At 44.3% G+C, this 20,420-nt stretch overlaps 1 protein-coding gene across 3 annotated transcripts in view; it reads left to right on the top strand.

Annotated features, from left to right (window-relative positions):
- Positions 1-20,420, top strand: part of LOC108571395 (RING finger protein nhl-1) — a 48,844-nt gene that overhangs the window by 11,383 nt on the left and 17,041 nt on the right. For all 3 annotated transcript variants that reach the window (XM_017933418.1, XM_017933417.1, XM_017933416.1), the window contains exons 3-6: positions 13,424-13,605; positions 14,481-14,714; positions 17,501-17,850; positions 20,067-20,342. In XM_017933418.1, coding sequence (XP_017788907.1) covers positions 13,426-13,605; positions 14,481-14,714; positions 17,501-17,850; positions 20,067-20,342 — 1,040 coding nt within the window. In that variant the 5' untranslated portion in view covers positions 13,424-13,425. The remainder of the gene's footprint in view (positions 1-13,423; positions 13,606-14,480; positions 14,715-17,500; positions 17,851-20,066; positions 20,343-20,420) is intronic.

Here is a 20,420-nt window from a genome sequence, read left to right as displayed (position 1 = left end):
AAAGCAGGCGTGTCCAACCTGCGGCTCTGAACAGCACAATATCGTAAACTTTTAACATTATTATGTGACTTTTAGCGACATTTTTCACGACTCAATTGCATTGTAATAGATAATATTACAATTAACTACATTATATATTTCGTATGGCCAAGGCAAGTCGAAAAGTTGGACACCCGTGATTTAAAGGGAAGGGTTGGTTTTTGGAACGAAAGATTAGAGCAGCGTTTCAAGAAAATACGATCTACGATGATGTTGCACAATGTACATTGGCAATTTCTTCAAGCTGGAAGCTTCGAAACCACGTATTATTACCTCCCATTAAGTGGATCCGTTTGTGTGTGTATGTGGATGGAGAAGCTAGAGGATGCACGTCCTCCGGTAATTTATTGCTCTACTACAAATGTATATTAATGCGCCGACAACGTCTGAATAGAGGAGAGAGACCGAGCGAAGAACCGTTCTCGGTGGATATAAATTAAAATAAATAGTGCGTGTACAGCTCGAGCGTGTCGAGTTACCGCGTTAAATAATTCAATTCGCGTCCTGTGTGACGAGCTTGGTGAAAAATTTTTCACACCGCGTCGACGAGAAACGCAGATTCCTCGCTTGTCGAGAAGCTCTCGTGGTTCAATTTTGCAAACCTGATTCTCGGTGTTCGCAATTGAACAACGGAGGGACAAACAACGCTTAATTAGTCCGTGTTCTATAATATAACAAGCAAAGAGGAAAGAAACAGGTTTTACAGAACGATTTCGTACAACGATCCACGGCTGTGTAACTCGCTTATGCATTATGCAAATCTGGCTGGAATGGCCTGAACGGTGGTCGAGTTGTTGCATTAGCAATAACGAGAACCACGCGGCTATGCAACTTTCTCATGGGGATGAGACGGATGGTTGGGTTTGCCGAGGATCAGAATTGCGGAATAAGTCGAGGAAGATGGATAGAACGTTCAATTTCATCGTGGAAAACGTTCGTAACTCTTCCAAGAGGAACATTAACTGCGATAGGAATGCATAAAGTGGCGTGTTGCTTCGGATATTCCACGCAGATTAATCTATTCCGTTGAATCGTCAACGTGCAAGGATATACAGAGATCTACAAAGTTCCTTCAAAATATTCAATTACGTCTCCGGTTTCTCGACGGATTCGGATGGTGAAACGAGGCAGCGGTGGAATTATCAAATGACAAGTATTATCGCGATAAAGGGGAAATATTGCGATACTATCACTGAACAATTTCCCATTCGTCTCTTAGCCCGAGCACTTCGATCGAGGATCCTCGAGGAGGGATCAGTCGAATCGGTAATCGGGGTCTCGATTTGTCTGGAGGCGAAGAAAGGCGGACGTTGAATCGATGAAAACAAAAGGGTCAACGGCGCAGCATGGACAAAGGTGGAAAGCAACGTCTTTTGTCGTCGGTTATTGTCCCCGTCTCACCGCCCTCTTTCCACCTTCTCTCGCTCTTCTCTTCACCGACGAAAATAAAAAGAGATTTCATTTTTATTCGAGAGAGAGAGTGAGCCACCGCCGAGCGCAGTCCAATTAAATTGAAAAAAAGAAGAACCCTGTGAACCTCGTCTTGGAATAAGACGCTATGGGACTTCTTACGATATATTACGCCGGCGCGTTAATTAAGATTAACAATGCGAAGCACGATGATTATCTCTTTGTTGACCCGGCATAGTTCTGATTCTGGCAGTCCACCTTCTGTATTGTTGGTCCGTGCAACCTACGACCCACTTCGTTGAATAAAGAGAGCCGCATAATGGCATTGGATTAATTGAAAAACTCCGGGATAATGTGCTTCCCCGAGACAAATATAAATCGTGGATCACCGTGCGTCTTGGTTGGAGATTTTTCACGCCCGCTTTTCTTTCGAGATTTAAACAGACTGGAGAATCGACGTGTGGAAGATTTCACGCGGTTTATCGTCGATTTCGTCTGGGATTTTACAAAGAGTGGAATTAATAGGCGAACGACCGAAAGAGAAACGTCCGAGTTACACCAAGTAGGAACAGAGCCGAAAGAACACTCCGCGAATTATAATTAAGAACCTTCGATTAATCGCGAGTATCCACCGAGGCAGAGTGACGTGGCTTCCACTACGAAATTAATTAACTATCCGTCATATAAACCAATTAAAAAGCCATTTAAAAGTTCATCGAGAGGGACACGGAATTGCAAGTTTGAAGAAATTTTTAATTGACTCCTCGACCCGTCCGCGGCGTTAATTAAATTCCATGCTCACGGTTCTAGCCGCGGCAGGGCGGAAGTTACCGCGTGTAACACCCTCGATCAATCGACGTTTCCGGAAGTGAATGGCGATCCATCCACGGTCACTGTACACTTCGGGAGCCAAATTTCGTTTCACGGAGCTCTGTCGTCGATTCTTAAGGACACCACATACCGAAAACCAATCTACACAAGGAGTCCCAGAAAAAGATAGGGAAAGTGAAGTCGCACAACATTCGTTTCAAGTTCGACGATTCTCATCGACCAAGTCGTCGGAACATCCGTTAACGCTGAACAAGATCGTCTCTATAATTAAACATTCGACTAATCGAACCCGGTTTCCTTCATCGAGAGTGAACGAACGAGCAGGAAAAAGGAGAGGGAAGAATATCCATTCACCGCGTATCGAGAATTCATTCGAGATCGTAATTTACCGGACTGTCGATTAAGGTGACGTCGTTAATGCTACGCAGAACTGGGTTACGCGATAAATTATCGGATTTTTTCCCGGCGATAACCGGCCAATCGAAAACGTTAGCCTGGCCCAGGTTGAAACATAGAGTCCTCCACGTCCAGAAACGCATAAATTCTTTCGGTGTGAAACCCGATAAATCAAGCTGCTCGAATCAGAAATACAGCTTGGTGAAATATTACGGAGGGGGTGGGGGCATGCCTGAGGTGAATTCTAATTACGCATTACGACGAGGCGACGCCCTTTTAACGAACCCGCCTCGGCTGTTTCCTTGGCCTCCGTGAACCGAATGAAATTATCCTCCTCTTTTACGTGCAAACAGCAATTTTTGCCGGGGCGGAAAAAGGATCGTGCAAACACGGTTGAACCGCTGCCAGCCAGAACCTCGAATGCAATAAACAACGCCGAAGAAGCCTTAAATCTCTCTTGTTCCGTTATTGCGACGCGATCGTTGCGGTAGCGAGATACGGATCGCAAATCTTCGTTCCGCGTGCCACGATTTAATCGTCGCGGTGCACCGTGCTCTCCTCGTTCCCTTTTTTTTTCCTCTCTCTGCTCTTTTGCAACTTAACAAAGGAATGGAAAAAAAGCGAGAGAGAGGGACAAAGAACGCGAAAGGGAAGTGGAAAGAGGAGTAGAATTTTTAAATGAACGCCGTGCGACATTTGGAGCGGTGACGCGCAAAACGCTATGACGTGCCTTAAAATATTGCTCGACCTCCGTTATCAACTGGAGCTGGGTATGGGGGAGGAGGCGGGACGAGAAAAAAAGAAAGAGGAGAAGACTCTTATTGTAGCAAGCATCGAGGCCACACGTTTGCAACCGTTGGACGAAGGTGAAAAAATTCTCGTCGGACCAGACGCGTAAATCAACGCCAACGTTGCCTTTCGACCATTGTTTCGCCGCGGTCGCTTTGTCAAATTTCAGTTTTTTATCGCGCGAATAACTTGTGCGAATGCTGCAAATATTTTGGAATTATTCATACTGCGAAGAGAGGAATAAAGTGTGAAAAAACGGAAAAAAATATATGTGTATTCTACACAGCGGCTGGATGTACATCGTGGAAGAGATTTTCACAAAGGTGCTACGTCCTCTCACCTGATCGCGAGACAGAGGATCAAGCTACGATCCTGTTACTCGAGCCAGCTACATTTTTCTCCGCAGGTATCGTTCCCCAGGCTTGATTCTTTCATTAGAAACCACCGTCGCGCTTGCAGCCACTGAATAAAAAAGGAAACCGCTGGCTAAGGAACAAGCACCTTTCGTAAATTCCGAGCAACACGGTCTTCGATGAGCCTTGTTAACGTGGAAGTATAACCTTCGGTATCTCTGAGAAATATTCCCTTCAGGCTGAAGGAAAATTCAAGAGGAAAGAAGAGTTGCTTCGCGTGAAACTTCGTCTCGGTATTGATACGGAAATAGTTCAGTTAGTCATTTCTTCTTCTAATTAATAGCGAGCGTGAGTCAGTGTGAGCCAACGTAATTGTATCTTCTGACGTGTAGAGTACATATTTCACACTGCCAATTGCTTAAATCGATTCGAACATATACTGCCAATTTTCTTCTATACGAATTTTACGATAAAAATCACAACTCGGTCCACGTTCTTCTACGAATTTTCACCCGAAATCGTGGCATTTCTACCTTCCCAACGCGGACGAAATAATCTGGAACGAGGACTCGAATAAAAGACTTTCCAACAGCATGACTGTCGCGCAATGATAATGTCCCGCGCCCCGAGCAATTCGCCCGGTTAGCGTCCACTTCTTCCCAGGGAGAAAGGACTTGCCGCCCTCGAACGCCAGGGAAAGCCTTCTTATTCGTCCGAAAGCTCAATGGATTCACGTGACTGAGGAAAAACGAACAGACGCCTAACTCGTGTTTGTTTTACCCCCGTTTATTCATTTTCCGCACTCGATTCCTCATCGGCCGTATCGAACTTCACCCTCTGCTATTACAGCTGTACCTTTTTTGTTTCTCTATGTTTTTCAATAAATAGAAAATTACTTCGTTAAGCTCTGTCACCGAGAGAGAGAGAGAGAGAGCGTAATTGCACGAAATCGCGCATTTCCACTGTCAAACGCAATTAGAAATATTCCACGGAGACCGATGCTGGACTTTTTACGCGGTGACAGGCAGTGGAACGAGAATGAATGTCATTATTTGAACGAAATTTGTCATAAAAGGTAGCAATTGTGGAAACGAAATGGCCCCGGTGAAACTTTTCAACGCAATTACAGATCCTGAGCGTGGTGGACGAATATTAACACGCAGTTCGTGACTATTCCGCCGTGTCCTCGAGCACGCTTGTTCGCAATTTTAGACACTCGCGACATGGCCTTCCCTCTGTGCTAACTCCATGATCATAAAAGAACTTCCATCGCTGTAAGCACGGCGTTATTCCCTTGTAATAGGCGCAAGTAGAAATAACAGGGACGTCGATATAAGTAGAAAAGCCTGGTAAAAGTCAGACACCGGTAGCAACTTGAACCAATTTTTTAATTACGCACTCCAGCAATTTTATTCTCCTCTTCCAAAGTGTTCTAATTCTCCTTCGTTTACCTCTTGGAGTATTTCTAAAAAAAATACACTTTTTCAAGAGTTGCACCGACCGTAAGCGACACTCGGAAGCACAGCGTTGCGGAACGAGAATAAGGCCGAAGTAGCGGGGATAAAAAGGTTCGGGCAGAAAAATAAATTCAATTTGAAGAAATTCTCCGACAATCAACGAATCGAGGAGAAACACACATAAAATACAGCACTCCATTACCACGAAACGCGTATCGAATACAAGAGAGGAGGGGCCGGGGATATATCAGAAAGGTTTAGGGTGGCCGCGAGGCAGCAAATCGGACGAAGGGGACGGTGGAAGAAGAAAAAATAGCGTGAAAGTAAGGAAAGCCACGGTATCCACTTGGGAAAAGCGCGAACAGAGGAAGGGTGACGGGGGTGGGTTAAAGCTAGTGGCGAAAGAACTTTCAGCCGGTGGACTGACAGCGGAAAAATTCATATAGATTTATCCTGGTAGGGACTACATTCGAGCCGAGCATTTGTCAATTAGAAAGCTCGAAATGGCTACAAAATACGAGGCGTGTAGAGAATCTTTCATTTTCTCTCTCTCTCTTTTGCACAAAATCGATAGGGGTTGAAACGAACAATGGTTTCCGTCGTTGCCGATAAATATACATAGTTTTGTAGCGTTAAATAGACACGGTCGTTCCATCGTCGTGCCGTTTCAATTCCTCCGAGTTTCAATAGCTTTTCACGCTGCACGTTTCGCACGCTTCGAGGAATATTTAACGATCCATAATAGGCGCAGCTATCGGGCGAGAACGACGCGACGCTCCTAGTGTACGGTCCAAATGAATTATCGAGGCTGCTGACAAAACAGACGATGTCTTAGCGGTAGAAGAAATTTCTGTTTCAACGAGATCATTTGCGGGAGAAATTTGCAGGGGTGTTTCGAAAAGGCGAACAGAGAGAAAATGTCTGTTAAAATTGAGACAAATTTTTTTCGGTTGCCTATTTTTGATGGAAAAAAATGGTAGAAATAGTGGCCATTTGGAGGAGAAATGGTTACTAAATTACGATCAAACAAAAGTCGAATGTAACACAACGATATACAAGCGACAACGATTGATATACTACGCGTTCCATGTTTATTTCTTCCACGGTGCATTAACAGCCGATCGAATTTACGATTTCGACAAATCAAACGTAACATTACACGATATCTATGTATATTTTATCCCGATCCAAAGGGTTCATTTTTCGACATTGATTTATATTAACCAATTTTGCCTTCTTTTAAACGAGTTGGAAAAATTGTGCTGGTGCTTTTGAACGATCCTGTAGAGAGCGAGAAACAAACGAGGTTTCCGATTTCAAATCGAAGGGAAACGCGTTACAGCGGCGTGACACGCGAATCAAATTTATAAACGCGGTACCGTGATACGATTAAATATAACCGCGACTGCTTCGCCGATGAAAGGCCGGCGTGGATACAATGAATTTAATGCCGCGGTAACCCTTTTACGCCCGATAATACAACTATTATTGCGATGTCGCGCGATATACGCTAGCAGGAGACGTTCCATAAATTTTTCACCCCGGCCAAATGAAATTCCGACCGCGTTATGAGCAATTTTCATTTAACGATCCTGTTCATTTGCGGTTACGCGTTTCCCTCGTAAGTAACAATAGAACCAAAGTATCCGAGAGAAAAACTTTCTTTCTTTTTTTAATATTGCCGATACTAAACAATATTAGAAAATAAAAGATATTTAATATTTTCTGTATTTATGAGAAAAATCTGAATTAAACAGTTGGAAGGAATTGAACTGCGTTAACCCTTTCGTTTGGATGATTTTCAATGGTTCTACGGGAAGAGTGCCACCACTTGGTAAGAAAATTCCCAGTTATCGACCCTCCGACCGAGTTTCGCGGCGACTTAAAACGAAGCCGCCCGGTAAATTGCGGTGCAGAAAGCTGCGTTGCCGACGAGAGAAAAGCTCGGGTCGATAAGGAAAGGCAGCATTCTGTACGCGGCTATTCTGGGTGCTCCTCCCTGAGAATACGCAGCGCTGGAGAAGCGAGATACGCGTCGGCTAACTTTAGCCAGGGATGTTCGTGCCGATGCTAGAGACGCCAATAGGAGCGTAGAACCACGACCGGCAACCCGTTCTCACGAGTGTCACTATTTCGGGACGTAAACCTTTTGTATGTACTCCCCGGTGAAAACTTCGTAACCGCTCGTTTAGAACTTCCCTCGCCCCTCTGGGAAACGCCTAATCTACTCCGTTTTAATTGGTCATCCGGTGAAACGAAAGGAAAGTGGAGGGAAAAGACGATTTCTTTTAATTTTCACTTTTATTCCCACGATTTTTCGAAATTTCCTTCAATTTGCATCTTTATTCGCACTGTTTAACTATCTGGATTACGTTTCGATTGTTCTTCAGATACCACGATTCCCCAGAGAATACTTCAGCCTTGATTCGAATTTTGACCTGATCGAAAAAGCTTCTAAGCTTCTAAAAGTATTTAGACTCCTTTCGTTCGCCGAGCAGAAAGAGGTAGGAAAAATTCATGGGCCAGAAGATCGATGGGAGAAAAGGGAAAAGATAAACGGAATTCCTATCTCGATATCGGCTATCATAATGGTTTTTTCCAGTTGATCGTACGCACGGATGGAAAAGCGAGTCCGCTGGGAAGGCAATTCACGAAAATTTTCCTCGCGCAACTGTATCCGATCATCTGGATTAGCCTTTAATATTGGCCTGGGTTGCTTGGCGTGCCGCCAGATTGAATATAATTGATATCGATTCACGGCTGGACGCCGTGATGCATCGTTTCAACTTGAATTACAATAAGCGGGTTAACTTATAATTTCTAATCAACGTTAAACTCCGTTCGTCTCCCTACGCGTCGCTCGTCACACGCTCCATTCTTTCGCACGCCAAATTCTCTTTCACATTTTCCACTAAATCGTGAGGAAAAATTTCCAGAAATTCCGTAACAGATCAATTTTCCCGAGAAACCACCTCAGCGAGATAAAAATAACCATTTGTTCGATACGAAATTGCACCGTCTAAATTTATCCAAGCCTGTTGACGCAGCGTTTAATAAATAAATCATAGATCACGAGTCGAATGACTTCTAAATCGGGCACGATAATTAAAGCCGCGGAAAAATAACAATGGTCAGAGTAGCGATGGTCCACTTTCACCGTTCGTTCTATTGATTTTCGATGGGCGAAAGAGCAAGAGAGAGTAGAGTGTGTGCGGGCAGGAAATTGAATAGGAATTTCCATCGATCCCGGTGAAACGACAAAATGCATATTAATGCTGGCGTTAAACAGAAGGCTTTATTAAATGGCGCTCGTTACGCCGGTCTCGTCAATCCCCAACTACAAAACGGACAATTGGAAATTAGAAATCAAATCCGGCATTGTCGCGGGCAATTTATTGAACGACATTAATTTGAACGACATTCGACCAGGGAATTTTGCCCTCCGCTGTTGACAACGACTTCGATCCGTGAATTAATACCGACCGATGAACCAAATTGAAAGCTTCCTTCCTCTACTACGGAGATCATTTCGTCCAACCGTGTCCTTCGGATTTCACATTCCACCGTACAACGTAGTCTTTCTAATTTACGCACAGCGATCGATAGAAATGATCGACGTGAATTTTTTACAGCTCAGAGGAACCGAGAGAAAGTTCGAAAATTGGAAAATTTCAGCTTCGAAACGAAATGTTTAAATAACAAATCCAATTGCACCGTGTGCAACGATATCGGTAGTTGGTGTTCGCACGCTCAAAGGGTTAAAGCGACACTGAGAACCGAGAAGAGCAGAGGAAAAAGACGATTCCAAAGACGCGTTAAATTTACACCAAGGTCCCTTCTGTCTTTTTTTCACTCGAGCATCCCTCTCTCTCCCTCTATTTTCCACTGTCTCGCAATCGAAACCGAATTTTCGTCTGCTCGGCCAGTACGAGTTTCAGTTAAGTGATCCTCGTCTACACGCGCGCGAGTCCAACGAAATATCCAAAGTTCCTCCCCCTGTGTGTTTCTCCCGTGGATCTTTCGTCGAAAACGAGCCGCCGGAAATCGAAGGTCTCCGTCTAAGTATAGCACACCGCCTTGCTAGCGTAAGTCTGGCCACTGACGTCGAAAAGTGTCAGTATACCCTGGACCGACCGATTCCAGAACCACGCTGATCCGTCTGCTCTCGGTATTCTCGCGGAGCGCAATTCGTGAACAAGTTCGTTTTGTTTTTGTTTCTTTCCGTTCGATCGTTTCGGTGAATTTTCATTAGACGCTTCTTCCTGCCCCGAGAAGAGAGGGAAAAAAAGGAAGAGAATCGTCGCGTTCACAGATGGATCGATAAACACGTCGTCGTCGATAAGAGTGTGTCGCGTGTGAATTCAGCATTTTGTGCACGTTTTTAAACTTCCTCCCGTTCCAAGGAGAGAGGAAAAACCTCCTCGAGAAAAAGTTTCTTCCCCGAGCCACACCACCGCCAAGGAGTTTCCTCGATAACAGAGACTTTCTACCTTTTTACTCGTCTTTTTCTCTCCCCCGCCCTTCCTTCTATTTTTTTCGTTCTGTTCGAGAGAAAGGGACTGCGATTTGTTTTATGCCGACGCTTTGAAGCTGCGCAGGGAAGAGGCAGAGAGTTTAATATATAATTCTCTGGGTACGTATGCAACGCAAAGAATACGGGATAGATCGAATTTTTGATTCTCCCTAAAATGACTGTCATTTTTCAAGAATCGTCGCGATGTTTTATTAAACGTGGACGGAAATCCACTAGAACAGGCGATATAAATTCGCGGCGAAAAGAAACTGGAGAAAATTCAATTTTCAAAGGTTTATATCGACGATCGATGTTCCGTTGGTGAGAAATTCGAAGGAATTTGTCAGGGTTGACAAATAAACCGCATCGGGGTTCAAGGAATCGTGGAAATAAGGCAGAAATATCGCGTTTCGCGCAGCGCCAATGGACCGGGATGAAACGGCAGCGAGGAAACGAGAATTTTGGACGGCGTGTTGAAACGACGCCCACAATTTTCGTGTGGATTTCAAAGAGACAAAGGAAAGAGCTGAATCAGAGCCCGCGACGCCATTCGATCGGTTGGCGCGAAAATAATAACGCGCCACGTGCATCTTTCGAAACACGTCACCCACGAGAATTCAAACAACTCCGCGTCTTTGTACTCTCCGCGGGTCCCTTTAAAAAAAGACTCTCTCGACCTTCGGGGGAAACAATTAGAGAGGAAGAAAAGCGGGAGGTCCGGAGGAACCAACAGCTTCCGTTGTTATTGGAAACTTCTCTTCTTCTTCTTCTTCTTCTTCTTCTTCTTCTTCTTCTTCTTCTTCTTCTTCTTCTTCTTCTTCTTCTTCTTCTTCTTCTTCTTCTTCTTCTTCTTCTTCTTCTTCTTCTTCTTCTTCTTCTTCTTCTTCTTCTTCTTCTTCTTCTTCTTCTTCTCCTTCGTTGTTATAGAAGATACGCAAATCGATTCCCGTGTTCCTCCAACGGCTGAATTTTTCAGCGAATTTTCCCGTGACGGAGAACAATCCAATCGTTCCCTCCTAAACAAATATCCTTGCCAAAAATACCGATTCCAAGGAACAGTGGAATTCTCATTTAACGAAAACAAAAGCGACGAAACGGATGAATCGATGCTCTGATTCCTGGCCAAATATTTCCACGATCTTTAGATAAGTCTTTCCTGTCTTACTCGTGACACCGCCTGACTATTCATTCTACGCCGTGTTAACATTGTTTCTTACCGTTTGACAGAATTAGGTATTCCGTCAAATATTTCACGTTACACCAACTATAAGTCTCCAAATATTCTTCGTTATTCATTCGAGGGATAATTAAGAGTTCCCACCTCGCACCTGCTTAATCTCTCGGCGTGATCGGTATTACTCACGTCGAGAAAGTAGAGAAGCGACGTATCGTGACAAGAGCGGTATCGAAATAAATGGAAATCCACGGAAGCTGGTTAAGGCACGGAGCTTCCGGCTAGGTGTCAGGATTAACATTCTGGCTAGCTAGGCTGCTAATACAATAGCACCCTGCTCCCGCCTGTTGCACCCTCGGATTCGCTTTAAGATCAACAAGTGGTTCGTCTAAGAGTAACAATGGTTTCTAATGTGCCGCTTGCTTCCGCTGCGGCGACTTCTCTCAGCTAGCTGATTGGTCCTTGGCACGGCCTTCGCTCGTCTTTTAGATCTACGTATCCCGGAGTTGCGAAAGCCAGAATGGATTTGGCTCGACCTACGCTTTGAAATAATCTCTCTCTCGCTCTCTCTCTTTTTCGCCCGATACTTCGTCGTGGATTCTACCCGCGCGTGTTGCCGGATTTTAAATTTAACCCGCCAGCATCTTCATCGATGTCTTTCGAGGCTCGATCGAAAAATGAGTCTACGTCAGACCGGAGCAGACGGGGAATTCTACCGCGTGATTCGAGATAAAATCGAACGTTAGGTGTGGTGATTTACGAGCTCGTTAATGCTTCGTGAAAAATTAGGGGAACAGTGAGGTTTCAGAATTGAAATTGCAAACGTTCGATTTCTGGAAAATTGTTGATAACTGTTATCAAGTATTTACATTTTCCCAATTGTTTTTAGAATGTTAAGGGAAGTTAAATTGTAAAATTAGGAGAAATCAATGTCCTCGGGTTAAATGGAAAGGAATAGTAAAAAGTTTGAGAATTGAAATTGCAAACGTTCGATCTTTCGAAAATTTTTCTTTAAATGTTCAGGGAGCTTAGATTGTAAAACTAGGAGAAATCAATGTCCTCGGGTTATTGTACACAGAGAAATATTACTCGAATATTAATAGAGAAATGTCACGAGTGAAAATATCCAGGGGTATTAATAGGGTAGGTTGTTATTGAAAAATCTGCAAGCCAGACGAAACTCGTTCCCGATCAAGCTGAACGGAAATTCAACCGGGTTATTTTGCTTGGCTCGAGTCGCGATTGCGTCGCACAATTCGAGATGCAGATGAACACATTCTAACGTTACGATCTCAACATTCGTATATATTCCACGTAGACGATCTTACAAACACACTTTCGATCCTTTCTGCAAAATTCCATACAAACTACGTCTGTGATTCGAACGTTAAATCTAGCAAAGTGTTTTCGACCAACGAGGAACAGCGACGTCTCAGTCGAGTGTTCGTTTAATTGCAAGGCTCGTAGTTGTCGTTAGGGCGAATTTACAACGCGAGAAATTCGCAGGGACACCCTCAGGGTTCGCCCATCTCTCGCGTCGATGATGCACAGCTTCTCGAAATAGAAAGAAGAGCAATGACTCCGCGAAAAGAACTTGACATTGTCTCGTTGGCCGCGATACAGCCGTGTATCATACTCTATATAGAGCGAAAGCTGAGGTTGGCGAGGGAAGATTTAAAGGGAAGGACGAGCGAGAGGAGGCAGTAATGATTTTTCTTCTGGTCGAAAACGGTGGTTGAACGGAGGAGGGTGGGAAATATCGCACCGAGGAGTGTAATATCTTTTGAATAAACGCGCGACAAGGTGAATAACGACTTGGCACAATGACGATCTCGAATTGCAACAGGCTGGGTATTTCACGTTTCAACTATTTCTTAGCTGTGACGAGGATGACTTGGTGGTTTCAGCGAGTGGCGTAAGGCTTGCGGATGTTTTGTAGGAAATTGGTCAGACCTGTGACGCGAGGGGGGCCGAAATGAATTCGTTTCGACAGAAAGACACTTCTAGATTTCATACGTTCCAGATGGTTTCGGTGTGACAAGTGTTGCTCGAAGAATTGTGTCAGTTGTGAAATCCGGTAAATCCAAGTAACGTGGAATTTTAATTGGTTTAGATATTTCTTTTTATAGGATAGTTTATAGCGAAGCTTTGTGACAAATGACGATTGACAGATTACGAGTGGGTGTGATAAAAATCTGACGAATATAAAATGAAGACTCTTTTCATTTGCAAGAAAAACTCTTCTTTCTCTCCCAACATAGGCACACGCTGTTTCACGGTTTTTCCACTAAAATGGTCAAAGACACAGTGGATTTTCGGCAATGACCCTGGTTTCTGTCCCTGTCAAACCTAGCCCTGCTCTAGTGTCTCTTAAAACTACGTAGAAAGGGGCATATCGCGATAATTGACGATAGAAAAAATTGATCGTAAGAAAAATAACGTTTCTTTCGCTGTTTTGCAGGCATGGAGCAGTTCGAGCAACTGCTAACGTGCGCGATATGCCTGGACCGCTACAGGAACCCAAAGCTACTGCCATGCCAGCACAGCTTCTGCATGGAGCCGTGCATGGATGGCCTGGTCGACTACGTGCGTCGACAGGTGAAATGTCCGGAATGCCGTGCGGAACATCGTATACCCTACCAGGTGGGCAATCAATTCTCCCGAGGCGTTAACGGGCAAACTTTTTCGACGATTACGCGGGAATATTGGACCGAACCGTGCCTTCCCCCCCGCGTCTTCCCAACTTTCCACACTCTTGCAAAGTTATTACTTCTTTAAACGCGTTCGCCGTTCGTCCGAGGTCCTCGAGAAGGGTTCGCGAGTTTCGTCGTCGGTGAAAAAGTTCACGGGGAAGAAAAGTAATTATAAAGGTTACGTTATACTTTCTGTTTGACTTCTGAGAATTAACATTTGCCTTGCAGCACCACGTCGCGATACCACCGTTGCTGACGTCAACCGTGAATCTTCAAAAGGTATAGAAAAGAGTGTGTGTACGTTCTTGAAAATGAAATGCATTGGAAAGAAAAGGTTTCGTTAAACCGAGTATAACGCGTCCGCCTCATCTTTATTCAACGACGAATCCACAGCGATCCCTCGTGAAATTGGACGAAGCCTTGCGTTTCATAGTGACACCTCTCGCGGACCATTTGTCTTACTTTTCCCTCCCCTTGAAAGCGCGAGCGTTCCACATCACACGTAACTCGGTCGAGCTTAATTAAAGCATGTCACGCCGACAACCGAACCAACGGTAAATAAACTAAAAAAGATGGAATAATTTCTTCTTCTTTTACTTTCTAAAAGTCAAACGAAACGCGATTTCCACGACGATGAAATTCAATTTCAAGTAAAAGCTCGAATGTACAATATATACGTATACCAAAACCGTTTCAACTTTGATGAAAAGTTATGCACCCACTTTTACTCCTCTCCTCTACGGACCATCCGAAAAATGAAGAGAATCGTGGTTATTCAATTGACAGGAGATACACTCTTAACTATCGTTTTCGTGTTATCGACAGGGAGTTCAGGCGTTCCCTACCAACGTCACCCTGCAACGATTCCTGGAATTGCACATCGAGATCACGGGAGAATTGCCTGACCCGACCAGCGGCCAGACAATGGAACGTTGCGGCGTTTGCTCGGAGAAAAGCTACTGTTCCCTCTGTGTCCACTGTGAGAAAAAGTGTTGCCCTGAATGCAAGGACGCTCACATGGACATTCTAAGGCGTGAGATCACGCGCATCAATTCCCAGGTATGCTCACCTTCACGATCCTTTCACGAATATTCGCACCCTACGCTGTCGTACAATATCTATGGAAACTTTCGAGACCACAAACAGCCGATTCTCTATCGCGTCCCTTCTTCACGCTGGAAAATCTATTTTTGCCCGACGACACGTTTAGAGGGAGCGAACAAAATCTTTCTTTCTTTCTTTCTTTCTTCTTCTTTTTTTTCCCCCCGCCGGCGACAAAGAGAAAAGAAAGACGGGGAAATATTGGCTCGCCAAGGCGAGAGAAACGATTTCACGGTCGAACGGGTTCCTTAACCCTTTACTCGCTTTAGTTTCGATTCGTTTCTTGATCATAATTTACCGGCGATTAAAGGGACTGTGACTGAGTGTTGACGAAGATTAATAACGAGGCTTCGATGATTAACCCTTTAACTTGTTAAACGAAGAGGACAGCTTCGATTGCGAAAAAACGAGTAGATTTTGAACCACGTTTTCTCGCATTTGATATACCGTTAAAGGGTCGATGTAGTTAATAAGAAAAGGGGAACAAAGGTGCACGTTAAATCGTAGATCAATGCAAATCCTCGGTGCGCCAGGAAACGACTGAAACAAGGATGATTCACGACTATTTCCAGTCGAGAATAAACCATTCGCGCAATCGCCTTTGAGACGGAACAGAGTCTCTGCGATCGGACATCGACAGCCCATGGATATTGCTCATGAAGCAGAGACGGAAGAGAGAGAGAGCGGTCGTGCCTGAAATTCAAGATCGTTCTAGCCGATTTGCCCCAGTCGTTCGAAAAACGTGCCGGATCGTACGTTTTTCACGTGTGACGTCTATTCGTTTCTCTATCGGCCTGAAACGCGGCCTGATTTCGCTGGCCAGCTCAGTTTCCAACCTCGTCTCTTCACCGATCGCTAATAAATTTGCGAAAAAATCGACGTGTCGAGTCGTCGAGAAAAATGACAGCCTCGTGAATCGAATACTCGTCGAACGATTCGAGCGAATTGTCGTTTTGAAATCGTACGGAAAAATTTACTTGAGGAACTGGCAGCACATTTTCCGCGAATTCTCCGCTGACATTTCCAGGCGGTTGATAAACACAGACGAAGAAAGCTCTCTCCTCGTCGATATCTTTCGCCAATCCAAGTCCTATTAATTTCGTGTCTTTCCATACCAGTTGAGTGAAATGGCGCACTCCTTCTAAACCTTTAACCTCCTCCACTCCGTACTTGAAGTACCTGCCTTCTCTATACCTGAGGAGGGTCAATTAAATTCAACGAGTTGCTCGTTTAATCGTTTCGTCCAAATACCCCTTCAAGAATATCTTTAAAGACTAACCAATCTTCCAAAGGATCTTCCGGCTTGATCTCGTGAGCAAGGACACGCGGCAAGCTTAAATATATATTTTCACCGTATTCTGGATCCGATTTATACTCGAGAACGCCTCTCTTTAACAAACTGACTGCCCATTCCTGCGCAACCTCGTTCAACTGTGAAAGAAACGTCCGTCGTTAGCGTACAATCTCTTTATTTTCTTCTCTCTTTGGTACATATGTATATATATTCCATTTGAACGGATTATATTTGAAAGTTATCGAAGATTTTCACGGAATCACGATATTGTCGCGGCGTTAATAAAAATGTACAGAGAGCGGCTGGGATTCTCCCATCGAGAAATGGCACGCTCTGTTCAATATTTCATACGACCCGGCGAGAGTAAACGAGCGCGCCGCGGTAAGAATATTTCTTTGAGAAATAAAGAGGAAAGCCGTGTATACCTGATCATCGATTTGTAACGGCGGAGAACCGTGAATGGTACGGTACTCATTATGCAATCTCAGGAAACCCTCGACGAAATTCAACGGGAAATTTCTGCAACGAAACAGAGGAAGGGAGAAGTAAACGAGGTTATTCCTTGTCCTCTTACGATACAATATGCAACGAGAGAGAGTTTCTCTTCTTCTCACTCCATTTTTCTTTTATAATTTCAACGTATTCGAGGAACTGGACAACATGTCGATCAATATTTCAGTCGGATTGAGAATGTACCACCCATGTTTCGGGCTATTTCTTGCCGGATTTAAGATGAAACATTTACGAACACGACCACATGGTGTTCGATAACGGTTTCAGGTTATACGAAACAATCGCGAAACAGAGCGATTTTACCCGGCACGCTCCAACTTCAAGACGATTTGCATTCTACAGTATTATACGGCGAAACAATGTCGAACCTAACGAGAGACTTCTGTACGCGTTTGTCTGGAGAGTGGTGGGAATTACGACAAAAGCGATACCTCGGCGATTACACGGACGCCGGAGTGGTGGTGAAATTTTAAATAGACCCGGAAATATTGAAATCAAGCCGCGTATCAAACGATTCAATCCACAGCCGGGGATGAATACCGCGAATTCAGGTCAACATAACCGCGTACGTCCAACTACGCGCTATGTACGTGCATATCCAAAAATAACCAGCCCGGTATATTTGCTCGCCCCTAATGTATCCGAAAACAAACGCCTCCCCGTCGCGAATTTCTGCCTCTAAGCTGTGAAATTTGCAAAAGAGACGTCAAACTCACCCCTATCGCGATTTCATCATCCGTCAAAAGAGTCGAATCAAAAGAGAGATCAAAGAAGACTACGTTCGTTTCTATAAACCGTACAAATTCCACCCTTTCCTCGTAATATTTCTCTATAGGAAAAATAAAAAAGATGTGAAATTTTCCATAGTAATTAATATTGAACGTGTCTTTCCCCTAGGTGATTCCGCAGATCGATTCAACGATAATCCTCTTTGCAGATACGCAGAGGACTGCACAGGTTGCAGGACGCGCTCGCTTTGGTGGAGAAAAACACGTTGGGTCTGCAAACAAACTGCGCCTCGGTCGCGGAAGAGGTGGACGAGATTTATCGGAGGCTGAGCAAGGCTTTGAAAGACCGTACGGAACATCTGCGTAACGAGGTCGATCGATACCTGAGCACCGAGCTCAGAGGCCTGATTCAGCTCAAAGAGAATCTCGAATTGGAGATCGCGAATATCCAGAGTAACTGCGATCTGGCCGAGGCTCACATCAACGAGAACGTACCGTGGGACGATTCGGAGCTCCTCGACACAAAAGAGCTCTTCCTGCGTACGGTGGAATTCATCAGGTTTGTCACACCCCGTCCTAATCCTCCTAACCGGTTTCACCGTTCCGCGGTTACACGTGTAACGATCGATCGTTCGACTCCGCGTTCCTTCATTTTTCATACCTCTTCTCTCTTCTCAACCGAACAATTTCATCTTTTCTCATTCTCCGACGTTATTCATCGTCGAGTTAAGCGCCGGCTTTTGCGGCTAGCAAGCATGAAAACGGATTTCTCCTACGATATATCTTATCTTTCCAAGACGCGTGGCTCTTCGTTCGTTCGTTCGTTCGTTCGTCTTGTTCGGGAGATTGAGATTAAAATTTGTCGAGTCAAAGAGAGGAGAGACACCAGGCTTCCCTCCTTCGAGGAATCTCCCTTGTAACTGATACGATTAAATTTCGTAGAGCTAATGAAAGATAGAGTCGATTAGATTACGTTACAATTGAATTTTAATTGCATCGCGAGCGAAGGGATAGAGGAGGCTAGATTCGATTTGAAGGAGGGAAAAAGACTTGGGAATTCGTTTAAAAATCTACAGGGAATCCGGATCCCTAGAAAATACATCGTAGACTCCCCAGGGAATAACGATCCCCTTGAAATATAAAGTACGTTGAATTTGATCCGTGGAAAGGCAATTTCCTCCTCGCGTATTTCGCTTTTCTTGCTTTATCGAGCGTCAAGTTCACCGTCCAAGTGGTCCACGCTTCTGCTAAAATTATGATCACCTTTCTCCCTCTATCTTTCTCCCAGCAAAACACACTCTGAGTCACTCTCGCACCGTTCAATTAGGAATAACGAAATTTCGTGCCACCCCTGTTTCCTAAATTTCGACGAAACGAAAGTGGCCGTGTTAGGACAGTGATACGTCATTTTCCAAGAGAATCAGCGATAAATCGTGATTTTCTATTTTTCTATCACAATTTCTATCCTGCATTCGTGGAAAATTGAAAAACTCGCCAGCTGGTAGTAAACTCGGTATTTATTAGTCTTCGAAGCAAGCATCAAGCAGCAGGCTACTTTCGAGACTCTAAATTAAGACTAATCGCAGTAACATCCACTCTATTTTTAACCAGGCAATTTAGAGATTACCGTAAAATGATCAAATCTCGTGGAACTGACATAATCACTACGTACTTTCTTCTCAAAATTGAACACGCTGTCTCATAACAGAACCCTCACTTTTCTCTAAAATGATCAAAAATCATTTTCTACTTCTACAAGCGGTCGAAAAATAAGCAAAAGTTCACTTACTTCTCCGATATCCCGTGAAACTTTCCATCGCGATATAGATGGACGTGGGTACGAGCGAGGTGACTCGAGTCAACTTCTGCACTCGATCCATCGTATAATGTAAATCGAGCCTTTCATCCCGAGCTTGTCGAAATTTCGGTTACCCTTCCACTTTTGCCTCGCGCGACACGCCAGCATACTAACCGTCTCTCTCTCTCTCTCTCTCTCCACCTTTAAACAGTCCCCTCTTCGTTTCGGCCTTTGCCGTGGTTATTATTCTCGCGAGGGGGAGAGGAGAAAGATTACCGAATAACCGTGGAAAGAAGAAAGCCAGAGCCAAGGAGAAGGCACGTAAGAATCTCTCCACGGTACCGCGATAAACATGACGAAAAACTGTACAAGGGAGAGGACAAGAACGCGGGGACGAGCTTGTTGATATAAAATGCAAAGGCTGTACCATTTTTTTCTTACAAAGAGGGGAGTAACTGTTTAAGGGTTGAAATCCAGTCGAACTGCACCGTTGACAGATTCCTGTCAATTTTAATTAAACGAACAAATTACACGAGTTCCCTCGCCAGTTGAAATTTTTCAACGAATTCCCCATCTGTCTAATTAAGCGTGCAAATTGATATTGGCCGAATTTTATATTTTTTTCTTCCTTCAATTAAATACCGAAATGAAACGGGGACGTTCCCAATTTTTCCATTTAATTAAAGTTTCGTTTAAATCTACAAAAAAAAAACAAACACAAATTCTGTACCGAAGACGGTGTTCCCGCGAAGATTAACAAGTCATTTGACAAGAATTTCCTTCGTTGGTTGAGAAAAGAAAAGAGGGAAAGAAAAAACGCCGGGAGAGAAGTTGCATCGTTAAACGCGAAGGTTCCCTTCGAATCCGGAAAAGTCCGTGGGTGAACGTAACGATGGTAACTCGCCGATAGAGGTAAAAATTTCGTTACGCCACCGCTAATTTATGATCTAACCTCCTTTACTTCTCTACGGTTGCAGGAACTTCGAGTACGAAGCAGGGGATTACAGTAGGCGGGTGCGTTTCGTGATGGCTCACGATCCGAACCAGCTGGTCCTCCATGTAGCTGGTTACGGCGAGCTGAATATTAAGCCGGAGACCGGAAGCGGAGGATTGCTGGGTAGCTCGAGCAGTCTAGCACCTCCCGGTGGATCACCTGGCCTCATGAGAAGCAAAAGCGACCATCGTCTGGCTTCGCAATACCGACAGCAAGAGGAGGAACGTCTGGCGAGAAATCGATACGTACCGGAATACGAGTAATTATTCTTCTCTCTCTATCTCTCCCCTTATTTTCTCCATTTGAAAAAATTCAATCCACCCCGGAGAAAGATCCT

This window comes from Habropoda laboriosa, unplaced genomic scaffold (assembly GCF_001263275.1).
Source record: "Habropoda laboriosa isolate 0110345459 unplaced genomic scaffold, ASM126327v1 scaffold57, whole genome shotgun sequence".
NCBI classification, from domain to species: domain Eukaryota; kingdom Metazoa; phylum Arthropoda; class Insecta; order Hymenoptera; family Apidae; genus Habropoda; species Habropoda laboriosa.
Note: the sequence above shows the minus strand (reverse complement) of the source record. Positions and strands in the feature narration are given on the sequence as shown.